The 24,184-nt window shown below is 45.4% G+C and overlaps 1 protein-coding gene across 1 annotated transcript in view; it reads right to left on the bottom strand.

Moving 5' to 3' along the window:
- Positions 1-24,184, bottom strand: part of ANTXR1 (ANTXR cell adhesion molecule 1) — a 111,292-nt gene that overhangs the window by 6,598 nt on the left and 80,510 nt on the right. Inside the window, exon 17 of the mRNA XM_005234225.3 lies at positions 18,223-18,303. Coding sequence (XP_005234282.1) covers positions 18,223-18,303 — 81 coding nt within the window. The remainder of the gene's footprint in view (positions 1-18,222; positions 18,304-24,184) is intronic.

The following is a 24,184-nucleotide window of genomic DNA, read 5'->3' as shown; positions in this document are numbered from 1 at the left end:
AGCCAGAGAACAAAAAATTGCCATTGTTTTTGTGTGGAGAGATACTCCGTCTGGATGCTCCAGGGGTGAGGTTATGGTACTGCTGTTCCAAATGGAACTCAGCACCACCCTAAGAGCATTCAAGAAGATGCAGTGAGGCTCAGAAATCTTTGGGTTTGGGGCCAGGGCAGGCTTGAGGACTAAAAGCCATCTAGTACTTACAGCAATGCGCAAGGCACGGTCCAAAAGGATAAGAGAGTACATCTTGTGCATCCTGTGCACTTGCAAAGGTTTGATTTCTTACTGACGAAAACCAGCTTGGACAGATCATCAGTGCTATTATCATTAAAAAAGGGGCTAGAAAGTCATACCAATGTATAGCCACAATATGTTTACACTAGTTTTCATAGTCAGCTACAACCTAGCGAGCCTGTGTTCGTGAGCTTATTATCCATGATTAATGATAACTCTTTTTCTCCAGTAATAGGGCTGCTTTGAAATTAGAGAGCTCGCTCTTTTCAAAAGACGTGATTAAGTCTTCACCGTCCTCGATGACTACGCTTTAGCATGGGCTTGTTGGACACACTGTCTGGTTTGAACAAGCAGTTGGACCGGAGTCTGAGCACAAGCCCCTCCGATGCAGACCAGAGTACAGAGAGCACGGGAGCACCGACGTGAGAGCCAGCCTTGACCCAGAGCTAGCACAGACGTGGCTGTACTTACCAGATACCTCGTCCCCGTTCCCTCGTGCATTGCGCTGGCCTAACTTCAGAGTTCAAACCTTCGTCCCCTTGAAACAGGCTAGAGCGTGCCTTTTTCTCAGCTCAGGCATGCTGTTCCCTATCTCCTCCTATTTCCTTCGCCGCCTGGGTCAGCTGCTCTGCAGGGAATTGACAGCAACTTGTTTGGCAACACATCCTACTGCTGTGCAGGGGGCAGTTCTGCAGGGCAGCCCACGTGTGAAGGACAGACACACAGTTCAGGCTTTCTCCTCCTTTCACGTGACCTGACAGACCAAGGGAGTACTTGTGTTTCGTTGCTCAACATTTCCTCACCCATGCAGATGGGGGGAGGGGAGAATGCCAGATAGGAGTTTTCAGTCCAGATGGACTGAGATGGACTTTGGCAGCTATGCTGCCTCAGAGGAGATGGAGAGGCCAACATCTCCTGGGGGAGAAGAACTGTCAGAATGACAAGGAGATATCCAGGAAACAAATTACTGTGCCATAGCACATGAGAGGCAGAAAATGTTCTACTAGTGCCTTGGGTACAAATGTAAAGCAGACCCAGGATGAAGAGAGCTACTTTAACCAAAAAGCTGGATGTTAAACATCTTGTATCTAGCAATATGATAACAGACACAAAAGTGCAGAGGTTGTGCTAGCCAGAGTGTGACCACAAACAAGTAATCCTAGAGCTGCGGAAGACTCAGCTTTCTCTGAAATCCGTGGCAAGAGATGTGTTTTCCCACCTGCACTTACCAGAAGGGGGCCCTGATTCACAGCTGGGCTTCGTACCATGCAATCGCAATAGAAAAATAAAACATCAGCATCATTGACCTACTCCATGGTTCAGTACTGTTTTATCTGGAAAACTGTCTGGCTGAAGATCAAGTTGGCTGGCTGATCACCCATCCATTCAAGCTTTTACAGGGCTCTCCATTGCCAGCACAGTGCAGTTCATCCCACAGATAACAGAAGTTGACGTGAGCGCTAACAGACCCTCTAAATAAATGGGCCCAAATGCCTGGTTTGGCTTTGGGTTCTGCACACAAAACCAGACCGAGTGCCTGAGGAGCTGCACGTAAGAGGAGTGCAGGATCTCTCTACAATCAGTGGAGACATAAGGACCTTCACATGACTGTGATTTGAGGAGGGTCTCAATGCTCACCAGTTAGCAGCCACTCTTGGCTACCCACCAAGGTTTATCACCTCCTTTGGGTGTCCAAATCGAGATGGGGTGGATGTGGAAGATGGTGGCAGAACATCCAGGAGGCAGGAAGTGAACCCATTGCCACAAAATGCTACTTTGCCTCCTTAAACAGAAGTCACGCGCCATCTCAGGAGAAAAAACTCCTTAACCATATTATACCACAGCTTTGAGAATGAGAGGAGCCAATTCTATTAGCCTTCCTAGCAGGGAGACAGTGGTTGGAGATACCGAGTGTACGAACGGAGGGAACAGGCTGTGTATTAAAAGGCTGCTGTGTTGGACGCCTTGGCTAGGTTTTATTTCCCTTTCTGCAGCCACAACGCTTCAGGGGGGAGAGTCACAGCTGTGCCTCAGAAGAGACAATTGAAGCAATATGGAGACATTATTAGACCTGAAATTTAGCAGAATCAGCAAAATCAGTGAGGTCAATTCACTCTCGCATTTTATGTTGTTTTTCTAGAGAGTTACTACTCGCAGGCATATGCATAATGAATTCTGCTTGGAGTGGCCTTGCTCTTTCACCTTCGACAGCTAATTGTCAGGGATGGAGGCAGGGAGCACTGCCTTTAGGACAACAAAGCACTTGGCTGTGGGAGGCTGGTCTCCTCTGACCACGGGCCTCGCCCTGCGAGCTCTTTGGAGTGCTGTAGGGTTGCACACTTGATCCAAGCTTTTCCTTTTGTTCTTCACATCTGGCTGGTGGAGGAGCACTGCCAGGGTTGAAAGAAAAGGGTGGGATGTGGGGTGCGGGGGACATTAGGCTACTGAGGTCATAGCACAGGGTGGTGGTTGCTGAGCGTTCAAGAACACGAGCTGGAGCATTTGTATCTTGGACACGGATCTGGTAAGCAGAGGCACAAAGAGCAGCAGATGCCTCTGCCAAGTTGTGCCCTTTCCTAGGAGCTCCATAGACTTCTCCAAGCCACTTCCCACCTCCTCCTGCCTCTCTTTCTGCTTTTATCTGAGTCTGGATATTAACTGGACAGTCACTTCGAGCACAGTGCACGATGACCTGCCCAGACCTCTACCTGTACAGAGACGCTGACTGGGATTCAGCACATTGAATCCAGCTGCAGGGAGGATGGACCTTTCTCTTGAGACCCTGCGGTATTTCTTTTTTCTCTAACCAGCCAGCCCTCCAGCTCCCATCGCAGCAGGACTCAAACTAGGAGGAAGCTTTTTTTCTTTGTTTCATTTCAGCTCTGCATTCTGTGGTTCCAGCTGTTCGGGGTGAGGCTCACACCGGCACAGCGGAAAGGTGATTTAGGAAAGGGAAGTCAGTCCCAGAGCAGTGGCATTCCCTTCACGGTCCTGAAAAGGTATCTCTTTAACAAAGGAAGATGGAGCACATTTTTCTCAAGTGAAGATGAAAAACGTTTCTGTTTCCCTTGGTTTCCTATCAAGCTGGAATTAATACCTGGAAAAGTATCAACATTTAAAGATCATAAAACACTGGGCCTGGCTTCTGAGCTCCCGCGTTTAAAAAGAGATACTGGAAAAGATATGATCCTTAATGTTGTTTTGTATGGGTCATTAGTAATTCAAACTTTCCATAAACAATATCCTGGTTTACCCTGTCGTTACGAGAAAGAGGAGAGAGAAATAAAAAGAAATACAAACATAAAGAGAAAAGAATACAAAAAAGGAAGAGAGAGAGGGGGAAAAAATAAATGCAAACCCTACGATTGCATACCTTATTCTGAACGAAGCGCGCACAAAAACTTGTAGGAGATATGAGCCAAATGAATAATAGGCAAACATTAAATATATTAAATAAATGTGAGTTACCACTAGTGTCTGAAAAGAAATGATTTACTAAACCGTAGCTACTTCAAAAGCAAAGCACATACATGGCTGTGAGAAACTAACGCTAAATTCTGCAAGCCAAACCCTCCCTACCAAAGATCCTGGGTGCTTGGTTTGAACCCAGTTCAGAGATGAACTTTCCACAAACATCTGTGAGGGTGACGAGTGGGCAGAGAAGGCGGAACACGGAGCGGAGAGTCGCAGTGGATGTGATAGCAGCTCTGAGCCCCACGGGGAGAGGAAGGTGGTAACTGGCAACTGCCTGTCTGCAGCCTGCAAGAGCCAAACAGCACAGACAGCTCATGCTGCCTCTCCTGTGGCTACAGAGAAAATTTGCCTATAGCCAACGTGCTGGGGATCCCCTCTTGTGAAAGTGCTCTTTGCATAAAGTACTTTACAAAACCTCTTTCCAAAAATGCATCCCTTTGTGCCTGGACAAAGGTAATATCGGGAAAAGATCAGGGTGAGAATAATCAATATCTGCTTCCCACCGACATTTTATCACTTGGGAACTGCATCGGTCGGGGAGCTCTTGGGTTCCCAGGGGGTTTTGCTGCTCTGAACCCCTGTCAGGATAACTCCCAAAATCCCAGGTGGGTTCTGCTATGTGGTAGAGTTCTGCGAGATGGAAATATCCCTGCTTGCAAGACCTGAGCTGTGCTGCCTTTTAAATCACACAAGGGTGTCTGGAGACAGTTTTAGGAAACTGCTAAGTAGCTTCTGGGTTTTGTTAGCCAGCCTCTCAGTGAGATCAGTCTGCGTTGCGCGTGCTTGGTAATGCCAGGAAACACTGCCTCCTGCAGCAAGCACACTAATTATACGGCTACCTCTGTATTTGTTAGTCACCAACCAACTATTAAAACTGTCTCATTTCGTGATAAAACATCACCGCAACAAAACCATTCCCATCTGTGTCTCACTGCTAAATACAGAGCTAGAACTCAGCGTTGCTCATAAGACCTACCATTCCCAAGGCATTCCTGCCACCTTGGCCACTCATTAAATAATAAATTGGAGGCTTGACCTATTTTCTCCCAACGTTAAAAGGAAGACTTCCATCGATAAGGTCACCACTCCAACAGGGTTCTAATAACCTGGTCTGTTATTGCAGAGGCAGCACTGAAAACTAGGGACTGTTATGGTTTACCTTAAAAGACCTTGTGAGAGGTTCTGCAGAGTGATAAAAATCTGGAGCAAGATCCAGAGTTTTCTGTCAGGTCTCAGTACTACACACCATGTAGATTTGACTTTCTAACTCCCGGGAATAGAGTGGTACAAGACGGCATTTCCTTCTGAGGCCAGTAAGGAGGTGGGATTTACCCCAAATGAGAATGTTAAAAACATCAAAACTAGTAACAAGTAATCTTATACATGGTTGCTGAACTCCAGTTACATCAGAGGCAGTTTCCTACACTGCAGACAAGCATCCTGCCTAAATTCAGAAGGAAAAAAGAAGCAGATAAAAACTACCTAACTTTCTTTGATGCCTTGATATGGTTTGGTCTACTCAGAAGTTAAAGCAACGGTTTGTATTTATATGGTTCTGTTCCGTTCAAGCCACCCAAAAGCAGTATACATTGAAGAACAGAGGAAAAAAAACATACTGAACTTTCACAGATCTTTCACAGAATTTGAAATAAGTAAGAGGTTATTTAGAGCATCAGCTCAGTCATGCTGGCTTATGACTAAAGCTCGCATATACCTATGCATATAGATAGCACTGTGCATCTGGGGGCCCCACAGTACAAAGGCTGGTTCTGCTAACTCAACCTCCAGTTGAAATCTTACTCATAGCTTACTCATAACTTCTCATCTGCGCCTGGCTCTTCAGACCTACCACAACCCAGATAATACCCATTGCTCTGCCAGCCTCTGGTTCCTCGCATCTGTAACTACCTAATGCAGGACTGAACCAGCTGGGGAACCTACTAAGAAGAAAACACACAGAGCAAACTCCTCCAAAAAGTGAAACAAGATGATACAGGCTTCTACCTTGCCAAATTTGAGCGTGGGAATGAGCTTAATAGCCTCAATCTTTGGCTCATGCCAGAGTTCAGGAGCATGGCTCTTTCAGTGATGAGTGGGCATGTGCATGTCAGCAAACAGGCCTGATTACTTTTGCAGGAGCTCGTTTTGGCTTATTTACGCTGTGGGATGGGTGTCATTTCCAGGAAGATCTGGTCACTCTTCCCATTGTCTTTCTGGAAAGAGGTAGCTAGTCTTGGAGAAATGCTGAGTGACACATCAAAGACGCTGCCTCATACAGGATCGTAATCTTTCATCTGGAGGTTGAATAACAAAGCCTACTGGGTATGAGGAAAAGAGAGAAAAATTCAAATGAAAAATGAAACACGTTATTTTGGCAGCAATAACTGGAACAACTAATCAAGGGCAGTGGTAAACATCCCTCTGCAGAGGAAGAAAGAGCCTGCAGGATCCTGCAGCCTGCGGAAATCAGCAAGCTGGGGAGGATTTCTCTGGGTGCACTTTGCCTTTGGGCAAAGAAGACAGGGCACGGTTCAGGACTGGATCTTTCACGATGTAAACATGGGAAGAACACAACTCAGTGGCTGTTTTCATGTTACATGACTCAGGAAAACTCTCCTGTGCTAGGGCAGTGCTCATGGCTCGAGGAAATGGGAATTACTGTCCGCTGAATATTGTCCTACTACTATTTAGTGAGAAATCCCACCCCTGCAATCCCTGTTTTCTAGATTTGCCTTGCTTTCTGAGGCAGATCTCTGACCATCAACGTCAAAGGCACAACCTTGTAATTCTGTCTGGGGGAAATTTTGCCCTGGATCGAGATATGACTGGGATGCTCCCCTTTATGAGCTGGCTACTCCCTGCTGCAGAAACAGCATTCCAAAGCCAGCTCGGGCAGTTCAAGAGCAGCTCTGTACTTTGCTTTTATAGTACCGAGCAGTCTGCTTTGCAGTAGTCCTGCAAGCTGATGAGCAGATCACTGGGCTTTTGGCTTCGAAGCTGTTAGTTCCAGGAAAAACAGCTAATGTTTAGGTTAACTTTTCCATGGCTATTAATGGAAAACCACACTGCAACAGTATGTGCGGAAAGGTTACAATTTTGTTCTTAAGCTCCGCAGCCTATCAACAGGGATCTGCTAGCTCAGAGTTAATAAGGAGTTAAACAAGAGCTCCTTATTAGCGCCTGTGCATTTCTGAGTCTGCAGAAAGAAGAATCACCAAGCAAGGAGCAACGCAGCAGTCTACAGGTGTGTGTAGGGGGATGACTTGGGAGTCCACACGGCTGGTTTTACTCTCAGGTCTGCAAAAGGGTCTAGTGTTTAAAGCAGGGAATTTGAAATTCTATTTCCTGGTTCCTGTTCTTTGTTTCTATTCATGACACTACGAAACAGCATGGTGTGAAATCAGACAGTTACCTTAAATCTGAATTTCCTCATCTCTAATATAGATTCCTAATCCAAAATAAGAGATGACCTAGGGGACTTTCCAGGATGATAGGTTTTGCTCGTGTGTTTTGAGAACTTCATAGTTAATTAGCAGTACGTAGCCCTTCCATTACTATTATTACTATAGTAATATCCACATTGCTATTCATCTTGGCTACTCTATAATGAAACAGATTTCATGACTTTCAGTGACCTCACTGGAGGATTGTGCGGCAAAATTTGCTCCTCAGTATCCAACTATGAACAAATAATTACAGCTCTGGGGATGTTTTCACTGGATTTGTACATTCCAAGCAAAGGCCCAGGCTAACTGCTACATACCTTCTGTATTTTTTGATATAGCTCTAATAACGCAGCCTTAAGTTTAAAACAGTAATCCTGTGCGCCAGCAATACTTAATGGGCTTTACAGTTCCTGATGAACCTGCTATCGGCTGAGTTTATTACAAGTGCGTCACGGCTGATGACCAATCACTGGTGCTAACACTGACATAAATGACACCCTGTGGTCTGTAAGTCCCTGGTGGCACAGGGCGGACGTTGGCCATGACTTACCATGTATAGGTGCCTACTGCTGGTAGGGACATGCAGGAAGGGGTTCTTCGTTACTGGTAGCCCTGCACTCCTCTTTGAAAAACTCCAGGCTTTGCATATCTACTCGCCTCAAGCAAGGGGTGGCACACACAGCACAGGACCTGCAGATTTTGGCAGGATGCTGATCACAGCAGAGGTAAGAGGGAGAGCTGAAGCCCTGGCAGCAGAACAGCATTACGCAAAGCACTATAAGGCCAGCTGGAGCTAAACTGGCCACCCACACAGGGTGGTTGCTGCCCTGCCACACACCACCGTGTCACTTTATGGCTCTTCCGAAATGCCGCTTACATGTTTGGAATCTGGGTGTGTATTAACAAAAACGCACCGGGAAGCAGGGCTCTGCAGTTGTTAGGCTGACCCGAGATGGCTGACCAGAGAAGTGTGGCTCTACCACTACCAATGTTATGCTTCAACCTGTCTGTTGTGTGACACACGGGCACAGTGTGAGCCGCTCCGCCGACTGTCCCTCTCCCAGATCCACTGTGCCTTTGTCTCCACAGCTTTCACCCTCACTCTTCAGTCTGACACTGTTTGCCCTTTTTGCACTTCATGCAGGATATTTGCCTGGAGTGCTGCAGGTACCATGTGCTTGCACATCCAGGATGGGGGCCTGACCAGGGAAAGCCAAGGATGGAATTAAGCTGTAGTGTAAGTCATTCCTTTCTGTGCCTTGGACTACAGGTAAAGCATCTGCTGTCAGTGCTTTTGTTTCTGGGTGGCTTTGCATGCCTAGCAAGTCTCTGATGACCCTCCGATGGCTGATGTAAGACCTAGGGTTCCCCTCACAAGTTTTCAGCACAGATGGACACAGACACAGTCCAAGTTTTTCAGCTGGGGCTGCTGCTTATTTTCAGGAATTTACTGCAAGCCCACTGGAAACAATGACCTCGCCTTCCCATAAGGATAAGGAGAGTAAGTCCAGCCCACTGCTGGAAGCTGCATGAAGGAAACACAAAACAAATGCAACATCAACATTCACTCAGCAAGAAACATGCATGGGAGAGATGGATTTTCTAGGCATCTGTCACAAGGTGATTCTCTCTGCATCAAAATCCTATTCTTTCTGTCGTAAGAGTTTCACGCCCTATGTTTTTACTGATTTCTAAGAACCTAAAGACCTACTGAACAAATTTGTAATACATTCTGTGAGAATTTACATACTTAAACACTTTTCTGCATCTGGTCTCCTTGGTTCTGCAATCCCACCCCCGTAACAGTGTTATTACACTCCATGTAATATGCACATCTCCAGTAAGGGTTTTACTCCAAGTAATTTCATCTACCCCCCAGCTGCAGAGCTACTTACTCCATGCAGAGGAAACTTTGAACTATGGTGTTCCATTGGCTTGTTTCGCCTTCTGCTCTTTAAAACAAACTAGGAACCCCTCTTCTTTCTCAGTTCCTTATAGCAAAGGCTGCCCTTTCCATGAGCCCCACACAGGGATATCCTCAGAGTAGAGAGCCTGCCCAGTCCCTCACTGCTCTGGAAATCTCGAGTCAACACTTAAGTAGGCTAAATTCTTGCTTCAATTAAAATCACACTTTACAGTACAGCTCAGCACTTGTGATCATTATCACTGTACTAAAATTCGGACAAACCCTGTTTCGTATAGTTTCTCAGAGGAGCAAAATGCAGTTGTGTGCTTGGGGCTAGGGAGGATGGGAGGGAAAGAGGAACTGCAGTGGGAACACAAGCATCTGCCTTTGTATCAAGAGAGGAGGTGGTACTGCTTAGATGGAGAAACCCACATCATTATCTAACTGCTTGCACCTAGGTATCTGTCCTCTGGCAAACAAAAATATATTCTGCAAATTTTGCACAGTTAGACACACCGGACAGTCTGATTCCCTGTCCCACTAGTCCAGAAGGACTAGTTGCTCTGACCCAGCAAGAGTTTTGCAGGCTCCCCCTCCTATGGCTTGATCACCAGAGGCAGTCCCTGCTCCAGGCTCTGACACACATGTACATGTGCGTGCACACACACACACACACACACACACACATACACACTCAGTTTTGGCTAGAACTCTGCACTGCTCCTTCTTGGGAAGCCACCTGGGAGATGTGCTGAGGGAGAACAAACCAGCAACAAAAGTTGTTCCTTGTGGTTTAAGTGCATTTGTGTGCATAATGTGTGCATAATGTGTGCATTAAGTGCATTTGAACTGCACTAACAGATTATTGCAGCTAGCGCTGTAGATCCGCTGTTTAACATTCAGATAAATTAGTACTGCCACATTGTCTCAGGGTTTCTCTGTCTATCCTTGCTCTCGCCCTTTGCCTCTCACAAGGCTGAGATTCTGGTTTTCACAGCACCTGGGACAATGGGTTTGATTTAAGCTGATGCCTGGAGCATATGAACACACCACTATAACGAACAAGGAGCAAGGCTCCAGGCTATGTGGCAGCATTGTCCTTTTCTTAGTTTAGATTTAATTCCTTTCTATTTCAGCACTGTGTGGGAAGTGAGAGACAACTAGTTATTTCTCAGATAGGTCTTTGCAAGTACACAGCTTTCTCCACAAGACAGGGAAAGCTGTAGAAAGGAGACTTAGTTTCCTGAGATTGCGAATTTGCCAGACAGAAAAAGACATTCACATTCCTCAAACGGTACAGCAGCCAGCGCTAACCTCCTCTGTGAAACACCTGATTACAGTAGCGAAAGGTTATTCAGGTTTTTCAAAGCATAAGAATGGACAGAGAAGAGGGAAATTTTATTGTAATGTGGTGGCAATTCAGGCTGTTTTTTTCCTCCTCTGCATTTTTTAGCCACAGTGGTGACTGCCCACTCAGCTAGGAGTGCTCAGGAGGGCTGTCCCACGAACTGAGGACCAAGTCTGCTGACACAGGTGCCAGAGACGGCATGTGGACAGACTCGGTAAAGCTAGCTCCTAGTTCCCACCGAGCTTCCTCTGGTAACACCTCAGCCTGCAAAAGAAAAATGAACCCTGGCACACCGTGTAAGAAACACTGCTGGACTTCTGCTTTCAACTATCTAAGCATCGCGCAGGTCTAAAACAGACAGACCTGAACACCCAAACCCTGCGCCTCTGTACCGTCAGCATCATGTTGTGACCATGTCACCCCACAGGCCACTGTGCAAACCTAGGCAGGTACTTGCAAACAGAACTGTCCCTGCCCACAGCCGTGACTGTTGCTAATCCTTTAAATTTATTACTGAGTTCCAGCCTTCATTTTCACCGTTTGGGAAAGAAAAGACATTGGATTAGCCTCATCAAGAAGACAGGAAAAGCCTCTGAGAAATGGAAGGTGATGAAGTAGCTCAGTCAAGGTCACTCTGTGTGTCACCAGCAGAGACCAGAGCAGCTCTAGGTTTCGACTCCCAGTCTGGTGCCCAAACCTCAGATCTCCCCGTATATGAGAATAGCCCACAGACTTCCAGCTCAGTTAGACATCTTAGATCCAGAACTATAATAGCAGGATGCAAATCAAAAGAGCTATCCATTACTAGGCTTAAGACTTGCAGAACATTATGGGCTGGGGGTTCGACAGCTCTTCGCTGTCCCCTGTTGCACAGCTGTGCAAAGGCAGAGCCTCGGTCAGCAGCCCTGGGGTGTGTGCTTCAGTGATTCTCCAGAAATGCCATGGGACTTTACATGCAGGAGCAAGTCCTTGCTTTGCAGAATCTGGCCCTTTACAAAAAAGGGTCAGTTGGGACGAAGCCTGATATAATGCAGAGTGGTCATCTGAACTCCTTAGGCTGCACGAAACATTCACAGCGAAGCCTGAAATCAAGTTAGTTTGAGGTTTTGGCATTTCAGTGCAATATAAAAACATTAGCAGGATCGTCAAGGCAGAGGGAGTTTTGTAAGCTTTTGTTAAAAATCAGTGCTTTTCTGTAGTGAAGATTCATGCAACTTGGCTATAAATTTGTCTCATTTCATACCCTGACTGTTCTGTTTGTATTAAGATCATTTTTTTATGTCAGCGCACACACACACACACACACACACATTCTTCCTCTCATAGTAAAAAGAACAATTGCAATTACTTTAATGGGCACATTTTCATGCGTTCTGTAGCCTCATCCTTTGGTCATAGCTAACCACAATTTGTACCAGAACTGTATCACTGAGATCTAACAAGATATGAGCATATGTGATTTCACCAGTAAACTTGCAACATTATACTAGTTTTGGAAAAAGCTCCTCCCCCTGCATCATCGTTAATTTAGGTAGGATACATCTTTACACATAATTACAGTTTTGTTACACTTTTTCTCCATATTTATGCCCACCTATATTCACCTATACAAACACAACATGAAAATGCAATAATGCTATGCAATAAAAATTTAAAATATAATTTGCTCCCAGATTGAGATGGTCCTGGCCAAGTCTGAGCTTGAAAAACATTTTAATAATCTTCTCATAAATCCCTGACAGAACAATGTTTATCAAGGAAATGCAACTGACACTTTGAAGTGACACTAATTATTTGGAGCCTGTGTTTTGTGAGCAATTTGCATAAACAAGCATTCCCTTACTCTGTTATAAAAGCGATAAAGTTTTCTGGAAAATATATGTTTTTTTACATCACCCCATCTGATGATGTTTCAAATGTAAAAATAACCTCATTAATGCTGACAAGAATGCAAACCTAGTCTCTTGAAAATGTGAGAAGACCACAGGAATCCCATGTGACTCTGACTTCCTTGCCTTATTGGAAACATCTGTGTCTGTTGGTAACTTCAGATCATTTCCAGGTCTGACTCCAAAAAAAGAATTTCACAACCTTTTCGTGCATCTCAGCCTCTCTGGGTGCACTTCAAAACAGGTCCTGAACATCCCTCTCTTTTCCTTTTGCTTTGGGGTAAAAGACGCACTTTTAAGAGCCTTCGGCAAACCAGACCAAAGCTTGCTTCATGGTTTCTTCTTGAAAATGCAGATGGGCATGTGGCCAGTTGTGTCACAGATGTAACAACCTGCTGACCAGGAGCTGTTGCCAACATCTAGAGCCATAGCTCTGACGGAGCAGAAAGGCTAAGGCTGGCTCAGGCTGCTGCCACGCTACGAGCAGGCATCCTTTCTGGCAGTTCTCCCTGAAGAGGTCTCAGCTCTCTGATGTCCAGAAAGATCTAGCCCTGTATCTGGAACTTACTATTCAGTTATTTCTTTAACTGTACCTTTTGCAGCGAAGAAACAGTCCTAGTACATGGCATCGCAACCTTGATTAAAGGGTTTGGGGCATGGACAAGAGGCAGGGATAAGAGTTTGTCTGAGGTCACAGAGACGACTGGAATCTCAGCTTCAGTCCCCACATGATCCACTGCGATGTATATAAATTGCAAATTTATTAGTCACGACCCTTGAACCAATGGCTTGTTACAGACTAATGTGAGCCTCAGGGCAGAGGACATCTTTCTTGACAATTGGTATGGTACGTAGGAGGCTGTGTGGGCTACAGCAGATAAACAGTAACATTAGTCAACACAGTGAAGCTGAATCCATGTTTCGTTCAACGCAAGCAATCTTTTTGAACAGCTCAGCTAATGTGCTGGCAGCGGATAAAGTAACTGATTACAGCAAGGGATTGCTTATATATGAAGATGATGTAACCCTGGGATTAAGTCCAACTCCTTCACAGGCTCCAAAGCAAACAGAGATGCCTTTCAGTTATTTTTCTTCTGGCTACACTTTTTGATGTTGACCAGTGGGTGAATTAAGGTGCCCATTTGACAGCACCAAGAGCTGAAATCTGTCTCTTTCTTTGCTTCAGGAAAGAGAAGAAACGAGGTACAAATTGCTTTCAAAACTCCTCCTTGCAGCTTTTTGGAATATCAGACGGTCAAAGGCTTCTGTCTGCAAATTTCAGGCTCCTCTTTACTAGCCATAAATTTTGCCTGCCAGGCTTTGAATATTTCTCTAGCCTGAGAATGCACCACGTGGTGAGTTTTTTATCTGGTGGCTCCGTTTGAGACTGCTGGTTATTGTAAGATGCTTGGCTAATCACTGGTTCTCTCATTCCCAGGGCATGTCCACGCTGTAAAGACTGCTATGGCTGGCAGTTCGTACGCAGCTGGCAGCATGGGCATGCTAGCGTGCTGCTAAGTAACTCTGAAGTATTTATTCTGCTTGTGTCATGAAATCTACGCTGAGTGGCTGCACGGTATGATTGAGACGGAGCTTGTTAGTCTGGAACTCCTCTGTGTGACTGCCAGGTAGACAAACCAGAGTGCCCAGCCTCCACTGCCCAGCGTTCCTGCAGAGGACCTGCGACAGGAGTGATGGGTGGCCTGGTCCCCTGTGGTGCAGCAGATAGCATACAGGGCAGCACCCTGTGAAAGTCTGGCACCGGGATGAAGTTAGGCAGTCTGGAAAAAGCTGGCAAGCGGGAGCTGCCCTGCCTTGTGCAGCAATACCTCGAAGCCCTGCATCTGACTGCCTGAAGCTTCCCATCTTCTGCAACTGGCCAGGCAAGGTTTACAGCAGTGCACTGGGGCTGAAGTGTCAAACCGCCTGTGCCTCCGCGCCTCCGCTTTAAAGCCACACGACAGGCTTGGAGTTGTCGGTACCAGCTCTGATGGGCCCCTTTGCTGACAAGCTGGGTAGAGCCCTCCTTCATGTACGCTTCCCAGTAGAACAGGATCAAATCCAAATCGGCCAGTGAACAGTTATGAAAGCCCACAGACCTGCCACTGAAGATTCTGCAACTTGGTGAGGACCAAGTCTGTCCTTGCTGTGGCCCTGGTCTGCGCTGCCTGGCCCAAAGGAACGATTTGGAATCACATGGAGAGGCCACAGGAATTTCTAGCTGAGCTTACCACTGTCAAAATGGCTCTTACAGCTCTACCCCACCGGCTAATCTTCAGCTGGTGTAGGGTTTGCCAGCACTACACGTGGCTGGGAGAGCATCTAGGTGCCTGCGTGTGAATGTGCAAGGCTCCTGGGTGTGAACGTTCTCCTTAGTGCTGCACTTCACATCTCCTGCACTAGGACCATCTAAGCCAGTTGGATACAGCCAGCTGGCCTCAGTCTGCACGTCAGGTCAAGGTGGTGACATGCCGTACCTCAGAGCACTGTGTCAAAAGACACCTTCCTCACACTAGCTGTCAGCCGTCGGACCTCCCAGGCGCTTGGCGGTGTTCCTGGCATGGGACCAGGTGTCTAACTGTGTCTGCTAAGTGACCCAGTGCACAGCCCACCTCAAAAGTGGTCCTGTCTTTGGACAGCAAAGGGTTGAAATGCTGCTGCTGTGAGTGTTGTTGCAAGCCGGAGAGATGCCAAGAACTATGTCCTAGGTTGGATGAAGGAAATGATGAACAGATTACTAAACTTGTTTTATCAAACATCCACTTCAGAGGAAGGGCTGTGTTTATAAATCACCCAGAGGCCCTCTCATTGTGGTCCTGGTATAAAGTCTCCAAGCTAATGGCAGGGATTAGATCCAAGCTCATCAAAACCAGCCCTGGCTTCCTGGGTGGGGGATTCCGGCCACACAGTTGTTTGCACGGGTAGAAATTTCCCATCATTTCAGTGCAATGCATCCAATCCTCTTCTTTTGCAACACTGTTCTAAGGACATAGGTTTCATTTTGAAACAGTTTTCTGTGGAATTGCTCCTTTTCCTTGGTATTTTTTCTTGCAAGGAAAGCAAACTGCTCACCCTGGCTCAGGACTGTCTGCACTGAAGGCACTGACAGCTGCAGTCAACGCTGGCAGATGTTTCCAGGCTGCTGTCCCCATCAGTTCAGCACTGACCTTCCCACTGGATTCCCAACCACACCAGAACAGTAGCGTGTTTTATGAGATAATATGTCATGTTTGCTGACTTGGGAGAAGCCACTGGCCTTAAAGTAGCCTGAATCACGCCACCGTTGTATCCTAAGGTTTGGGCACACATTTAAATTTCTCATAGAACAACAGTGGCACAGAGAAAAATAAAGGGAGATTGGCAGCAATCAAATAGAGTCTTCTTATTTTGAGAGGTGCAAATTTTGCGGCTATTTTTGCAACGTTTTGCTTTTCATTTTGACTAATCTGTCTCCCAAGGCACAGTTGTAGTTTGTGGTAGTTTAGTTAGCAGCAACATTGCCTTATCCCTTCCCAGTCCCTTGCACCGAAGCCTCTAAATATTGTAAAGCCAGCCGTCCTTACCCCCAGCTCTGGTAAAATCACTTTCTATGTCTACAAAGGAGAAAGTGAAGTATGACAGACTAAAACCAGCATCCAAATCATGAGCAATGTCTGTAACAAGATGGGAGATGACTCGGGAATCACAAAGCTGAACCCAGTGCTTGAAAGCTAGATTCCTCTCCCTGCTTTAAATCTGAAGTAGGGAAACAACCCACACACACATTTTTGCTGAATAGGGGAGGGGAAAACCCTACCTAATTCTGCCATTTCAGCTGTATAAACTAATTAAAGTAATTTCAGTGTTTTACAGTGTGTCCTTATGTTGGTTTTGCCTGGACTGTTGGGGGTGACGTCACCTGGTAGTTATGTCACTACTGTAAAGGAACAAACATGAACTGCTTGCTTAAGTCTGAAAGTGATTAAAAACATCAAGAGGATCACACGTGGTTATTCAAAGACAACAAACACTCGGGATCATAGTTTTGTTTACACAAAGGAAAACAAATATTCTTTAGAGCAATCTACCCTCACAGAAAGTCCGAGAAGCGCTTCATATTGACACAGGAAAGTGTCCAAACATTAGCAAGTCGTCCAGGAGTCAGCTGCAGAGAAACAGGTATTTTAGCAGCTATAAGCATGGGTGCATTTTCAGCCAGCTTCTCCTTCACACTAAATTATACTTGCACCCAAGTCAGAGATTCTTTATAGCACAACGGAATCATAAAGAGCTTAATTTACTTGGAGACTGGATCATAAAACACCTATATGGGCGAATTGTGGTATTGCTTACTCTGACAGGACACAGAGCTGCATGTCTAAGAGATACATCACCGAAAAGGAATGGAGCCTGCTGTCAGTTGCACTAGTATAAATCGCTGTTAACTGTATCAGCTTCAATTAAACTGCTCTGGATTTTCCCTAGCATAAATGGAAGTGGCATCTTTCCTGTAAATTAACTGAGCTTGCCAAGTCAAAAAAGTTATTGACAGAGCAGGCGTTCTTCACACCCTGACTTCTGCGGGAAAATTGCCAGGCATTAGCAATCTGTATGTTACGAACTCTTCTCCCAGAAATCGGTATCACACTCAGTGAAGACATTTCAGCAATTTTCCCACCGAAGGAATAAAATCTTAAACCTTTTTATTCACAAAAGTTCATTGGTCCTGTATTCCATAGCAAACCTTACAGGAAGCCAAACGTTACAGACCTATGATACCCCACCAAAAAAGCCTTCACAACGCTACACAGTTACTTGTGCTTTGGCCCAGATATATTCCTGAAGCAGCTCCAAGCTCCTTTGTTGATTTATGTCCGAGGTATGTAAACTGACCGCATAAGGCATTAATATAACTGACATTCTTCACCATGAGGCAAATATGAACAGGAGCTCAGGGAGGTGCTGAATCTCTACCCTTGGAGATACGAAAAACTGGATTGGGAATATCCCTGGGCAACTGGGTGTAACCATCTACACCGCAAGGAGTTAGGGGATGTCTTATGGCTACCCCAGGGATTTCAATTCACCCGTGTTGTGTACCTTGAACGCACACTAAATCTGCAAAGCCCAGGTGCAGCTCTCACGCTCCCTTCCCAGCTGCTTGTCCCGGCATCTGCTGGGTGCTCAGAGCTCAACACAACCCATGAGTGCCAGCTTCAGTGCTCGGCCAGGTACCCCCAGAGATCTTTCAGGGTAACTGTCCTGAAATTACTTAGGTTAATTCCACTGAAAAGGAAGAGACTAATACCTTGGAGATGAGAGGTAGCTATAGTACCCAGCTGCCACAGACGGTACCATTCCTGTAAGGTGACATAAGTCCATCCTCTTTAATGGCTTCTGTCTCCACACACAAGTACACATTAATGTATAGAAACCGGCATGAACCCAGTTTTCACTAGAAATATATGGAAATACTTCTTCCCTCTCACACAACAGTCCAAACCTCATTCTGCAAACTTTGCTTTGTAGAAGTGCCCATGAAGTTTAAATTTATGTATGTGTACATATATATATATATTTATGTATGTTCATGGTTTTATTCCAAGATGTAGGATTCAGTGAATGAACAGATGTAACGATATTCCTTACTATTCATTAGAATTACTTATGTAATTAATTGAAAGCAGCTATTATCTAAGAGCAAGATTATTTTGGGCTCTTCAATGGGTATTTTGTTCGCTGCACCTGGATAATTTTTGTACTTGAAACCACATCAGTTAAACCGCATGATCTGCGGCTGCAAACAAAGCGGACAGGCGTGACTGAATTTTTATTTCTAAGCTGTCATGAGTACCTGCCTTCAGTTCCACATGTAAAGGCAGTCAGAAACTTTAAAGATATTTTATTTTTTCCTAGCTGTTAAAAGAAAATGGTTTTGAGGCACACTACCTTGTCTCCTGGCTGTGGGCGCATCACAGATACACGGTCGTAACCTTTCCGCAGCAAGACCCAGAGAGCATCCAATTTCCCCTGCAATCAAAAGAAACACAGTGTTAATCTTCTGTGCAAGAACAAGTGCTCTGTGCTAAGTGCAGTGCAGGGACAATGCAGCTTAGACATACACACTTTTTAGTTAATCATTTCCTGTGCTTGTACAAGATGCTGGAGAGCAGTATTTTTTTCTCACAGAAACTCCGAACTTGCTGCAAGTGCAAAGGCAGAGGCTTTCAGATGAGCAACAAGCAGGTGTGTCTGACAGACAACAGTATCCGTGCATCCAGCTTTTACGTGTTCTTCTGAAAATCTCTAAAAGTAATAGGTGACTTAGATACGTCCTGGGCTGAGAGAGAGTCTCATACCTACTCAGCTCCTGACATCATTGCTAGCAAAATGCTAACTCAATGCAGAAAGCAATCAGGTGAGTTTATCCGACGCATTTCCTCACCATCCAGCCGCCTCCTCTGGCTGGCTGAGTGGCTTGCCTCTAGCTCTAGGTGACCACTGTGACACATTAGGAATAATTCTGATTTATATCTCAAAACAATCTGCTAGGGACAACTGACTGAAAACCTGTCTCTCCACGCAGCCAAGACAGCTGAGTCACAGCTAGGTGCTACGTAACAACCCGCTTAATCTTTCCTGTCAGCTACAGGCTAGCAGGAGAGCATCAGGTTACTGAGTCTCACGCAAGCTCCCCAGTCGCACCCCATATGTCAGTTAACGTTTGCATCTTTTCCAGGCAATAACACATCTTTCCGAGTCCTCCGTTCCTATGAGCTCAGTGTCAGCTGCCCCGCAGACGCCACCCTCAGCACACCGCACTGGTCTTGACAAGCCCTTCACCTCACTGGGTGGTCTCATACCCAACTGCCCGCACCCAACCGCACACATGTGCGCACGCACAGACCCAGACAAGTCTTGCTGAAAACCCAACACGCTGAAATAAATCTCTTGCTGACAGAAAGGTTGGTTGAGATGTGGGGTCGGACCCTCCCTGCCACTCCTGCAATGCTTCTCTGCAATGCAGACACAGTGTTCATTCCTGATTGAAATTCAGCAGCGACACAAAATGCCAAGCCTGCGGTTATTTTCCAAATGAGCTGAACAAGGCCAGAAGGAGCAGCACAGGGCTCTGCAATGTAGAGATACCCACTGAATCATCTGCTCCAAAATGTACATCTGCTGCTGAAGAATCCCCTGCTGTATCCCCATTTTAATAGGCCAGGCTTTCACTTTCCAAATGGATTCAGTTTCTGGGAGATCTGTAGAAGGGTGTACATGATGGCAGCATGTTGGCTGGCTCAGTGGAAGGCTACAGACATCTTAGAAGCTGAAAATTAATTTATCAAACGCTCTTCACATTAACTTCATTTGACCCTTGGTCTTTGAAGTGCATGATACTCAGAGATTTGTAAAAATGTCTGGAAAGGATTAACAACAGGCAGTGTTTATTAAGCTTTCCATTAGTATTGTTCCAAATGCTACAAATGCTTTGATATGAGAGCAGGCCCCATGAACAAAACCCCTACCAGTAAGTCAGTAAACTTTACTGTATCTGCAGAGACAGACACAAGCTACTCTAAGAATGTACAAAGTCGTCCCTTGGTATAAAACTAGTTCCTGTGATGACAAGAATCAAACCCAAAGACCTTGCTACCCCTAAGTGGACTCAGAAACTCATGTATGATCCCTACCTGTTTCCTGAAAATAAAGACTACAAAAAAATTATGATAGCAGAATTGCCTCATGTAACTATCATGGGATAAAATTAAGGAAATGGAAAAGCAAGCTGTACATTGCAGTGGTGGTGGGAAAAGAAAGCAAGTAAGGAAGCTTGCTTTCCCGAGAGCTTGGCTTCCATGGCTGAGAGTAAACTTCAGCGTTTGTGAAGGTGAGACCTTCCTGGCAGCCAGGGTATTTAAAAGGTCCTTCTGTGACCCAGGTTCACCGGTAGCTAATTAAAGCTCAATGCCTACCGCTCCTTTCATGGGGATGCTGAGCCTTTCTCTTCCCTTTTCAAGAAAACACTAGGGCTGTAATCGTCTTTGAGACCTATATTCCTCGATCAGTGTGTTGAGCCAACGGTTCAAAGCTTATTTGGGAGTTGGAGGGATACATGGGTGGAGACGGACAGACACACAGAATGACTGCACAGATCTTGTTTCCACAGGGTACTGGGGGAAAGACTTCCTACGGCGAGAGCCAGGAAAGTGTTATTCTCAAAGGAAGAAGCCAGAAACTCCTCTGTCAGACTCTTCTGCAGTTGGACAGCACAGACTCTTAGACCAGAGGAAAGCCATCCCTGTCTCCCCAGTCCATCTTTCCCCCTACATCAGAGCTGGTTGAAGCTCTTGGTCTCCTGTCTCCTCTGACAACTTAAGAAATAAGTACCTTTTTCTTCCATTTCTCCTTTAGGAAACTATAGGGGAAAATTACAACTTTCCATGGAACAAAAAAGCCCTTTTTACTCTACAGTCCTGATTTCCAAGAGCCTACCAAGATTTCTTAGGAAAAGCCAAGAGCTCCATCTTTGGGAGTCTGAATGGAGCTTCAGAGTCTGCCTGAGACATCTGGGTGGAAGAGAGGGAGAGTAGATCATGGAAAGGATGATGTTGGTTGAAGAAATGAAAATGTCAATGCATTCACTTGGAAATATAAACACTTCTGTGCTCTCTAGTGAGTGGGCTGTGTCTATGTGTTTGGGAACTCCTGGAACTGAAGCACAAGGTTGCTTGGATTGAAAAAAAAAAGGTCTGGAGGCAAATAAAGCTTTGAGTCCTACTAGCTATGAAGACCAGAAAGAAGAAACAATCAGGGCAGATGACAAGTGAAGGAGGGCACAGTTTCAGCCATTGCTTTAACATAAACACATTCTATTCCTGAAGTACTGGTTAATTCAGTACTGTATCGACCCTGGTCTCGTGAATGACCTGACGCCTAGAGTGCTCCTGAGACCTGGCACCTGGTGGTCTCAGTTAGAGGCAGTCTTGTAAGCTGCCTAGAAATCTAGCCTGCCCTGGGGCTTTCTCTAGCAAGGCAGCTGTGCCATGTCAGCTTTGTAGAGACAGGAGGGACAAAGGCTAGAAAACGTGCCAGGGACACATAGTTTAGTTAATGCTTAAGTAGCCTCCACTTAGGATTCACCTGAGGTGGTGGTGGGTTTTTTTTGAGAGCACCAGTTGCTGCTGCAACCTCAGCCTTGAGGCAGAGCCTGCATGTGAGTTTTTGTAGACAAAGAGTGAGTTTAGTCTTGTGTTGTGGTCCTTTCTGCATTGTTTTTTAGAGAGCGATAGTGGTCTTTCTGAAGTCAAACAAGTACTATAAATGCTGTGAGGAGGAGGAAGAGAGGAGAGGTAATGAGGTAAGACAGGTAGATACAGGCAGAAGTAGAAGTAGGAGCAAAGCTGCTAACCAAACCAAAGCATAGAGAGCTGTGTGGTTGGCTGTAGCAGGGAGCATGTCCTGAACCAAATTAAAACTAAAGGACGGTCCTTTATGATCCTTCACTTGCATCTACATTTTGTGCTGCCCATCCCTCTGTCAGATGAACTGAGGATTTTTTAAGTTTCTTAAGAAGTTTTCAGACTTGTCATTCTCTTTGGGTTATTTGCACTGACTTTTCAAACTGTTGAAGTGATATTTTAAAAGCAGGATAATCCAGTTGGCATCGTGCTAAGAAGTAACAGCAGCAAATAAGAATAACAACAACAGTAATAACCACAATCTGTTAAGTGTCAGTAACCACATTTGGTAGCAAATAAATCTGGAGTATTTCAAAAAGCAATGTATCCACTTTCAGCTGTCTACCTACCTTATAGACGTTACTCTGGGAAGAGTAACAAAAAAGGGAAGAAAAAATCCATCAGATAAACTGGCACAAGGCAGAAGTAAAGGCTGACACTTGTACTGCATGGAGAAAAGGAGGCCTGTTGGCCAGCAAGATGACTGGCCCCAAAATGTGAATTTCCTGGCCCTTTGCCAGATTCACGTTACTTTGGTTCATTGCTCCTGAGATTTAATTCCTTGTCCTCCTCCTTTAACCAGTGATTATTTTTTTTTTTACAGAATTTGTTACATGCATATTTCTCTACCTTCCAAAGAGGTGTTTCAACCAGTCCAGTGGTGTGGGTGGAAATTTAACATCTGCTTTAACCAAAAGAGCCAAGTGCACTTGGAGCATGGGGATGAGGGAAAATTTAAGCTGAGTATCAGGGGACAATTCTTATGGGTGAGGTCTGGTAGTCTGTGAAATATTCCCCCCTGAGAAGTGGTGGAAGCCCGTGTGTTATTTTAAAAACCAGACTGGAAAAAGCAGTGAAGGATAGATTCAAGTTAGCAGCCCTGCTCTGGCTGAGCGTACAGACCCGATGATCTAACAGGCTATCCCTTCTCACCTCTCTCTGCTTGTTATGGCTCTGTGATAGCGTCCCTGCATAACACCATGCAAATTCATCTTCGTGTGCTCACATCCTCAGGTCAAGAGCTTCTGCCAAGAGTGCTGATGAGTTTTGCCAGTTTTGCTAATTCCTTACTGCACGGGGAGAGCAATAGCAGGACCCCAGCTTCATAGAAATGATCCCCTCTTTTTGATGAGTCGTCATAATTCTACACGGGGAAAGCATTGAATTCAGTTATCCCATCTGCATACGCTGTCTTTTTGGGTGCAGTTCAATAAGGGGTGTGGTGGCAGTTAATAATTAGGTGAATTCTTGTCCACAGGCTGCTAAATACTATCCAAATATGGAGTACCCCAAAGTTATGGGAGTATGTGGACACAGGGTCTTGGACTGGAACCTTATACTCTAGAAGTATCTCTCTTATCTACTGTTCAAACTGTATAAAGGAATTAAGAATATATATTCCCCATGAGACACTCCTAATATTTGCAGGCCCCCCGTAAGTGAATTCTTGCTGTTACAATGCAATAGCTGTTTCTAGTCAGTCAGAACTGAACTTGAACCCTACGCTCATTGTCTTTTCTCCAAGCCTCTCTTGAACTTTGGACAATCTCCAGCTGGGACACAGATCTGCAACAAACTTGACTCCTCTGTTCAGAACTGATTTCCTACCATGCAGAATAAACTCTGAAAATTAACTGAAAGACTCCTGAGGCTGTAACCCAACAGTGAGAACTGGTGAAGGAAGAGGGGAGAAATTCCGCAGTATTTTCTATGGGAAAGGACTCAGCTCTCAACTGATGATCTCAGGTAGTTGTACCCTCATGGATTCCAGCTGCCTGAGCATGTATTCAGGGCTTTTTGTGCTAAAATCAGTGTTTCTGTCAGCTCCTCAGTGGTTAGACTACAGCTTTGTGTGCTGTGAACCCTTCTGACTACAGCATGCAAAAAGCAACGGAGCTGCATCTCTCAGCTGGATGAGGTCATTTCCATGAGCACACAGTAGGAGTGAAAGTCTTCCAGATGGGATGAGTGTGTTTTACAAATGCTCTGCACTGATGCAAAGTGACAATGCAATGCATTTAGGAACAAAGGAGCAGCTATATGGGATGGTGCTTATTGCATTCCCCACTCTGAACTGAAAACAGTTGACTCTCTAACCTGGTTCCACTGTGGGAATGAATAACCTTCATGAACACATGTTGAAGTCATTATAACACAACTGCAAATGACTTGTTGGTAGGCTATGTTTATTAGATGATAATCTTTAAGGGGGAAAAGAGAGAAGGCGTTGGACCAAATTTTCAAAGAGGCTCACATTTCCGTATCCTCCGGAAACCACTCTTACTCCCTTGTGCATCTTTGCCATTCCCAACACTGGATTTGAACCAGCTGCAAGATCAATGGCTGAGGAAAGCCAAAACATGTGACTTCCCAAATTCCTATGGACGCTGCTGGGAGCTGATCAGTAATGAGATACAACACAGGGAAACCTGGGTGTACTGCAGTGTAGT

This window comes from Falco peregrinus, chromosome 17 (assembly GCF_023634155.1).
Source record: "Falco peregrinus isolate bFalPer1 chromosome 17, bFalPer1.pri, whole genome shotgun sequence".
NCBI classification, from domain to species: domain Eukaryota; kingdom Metazoa; phylum Chordata; class Aves; order Falconiformes; family Falconidae; genus Falco; species Falco peregrinus.
This window is presented reverse-complemented; position numbering and strand designations above follow the sequence as displayed.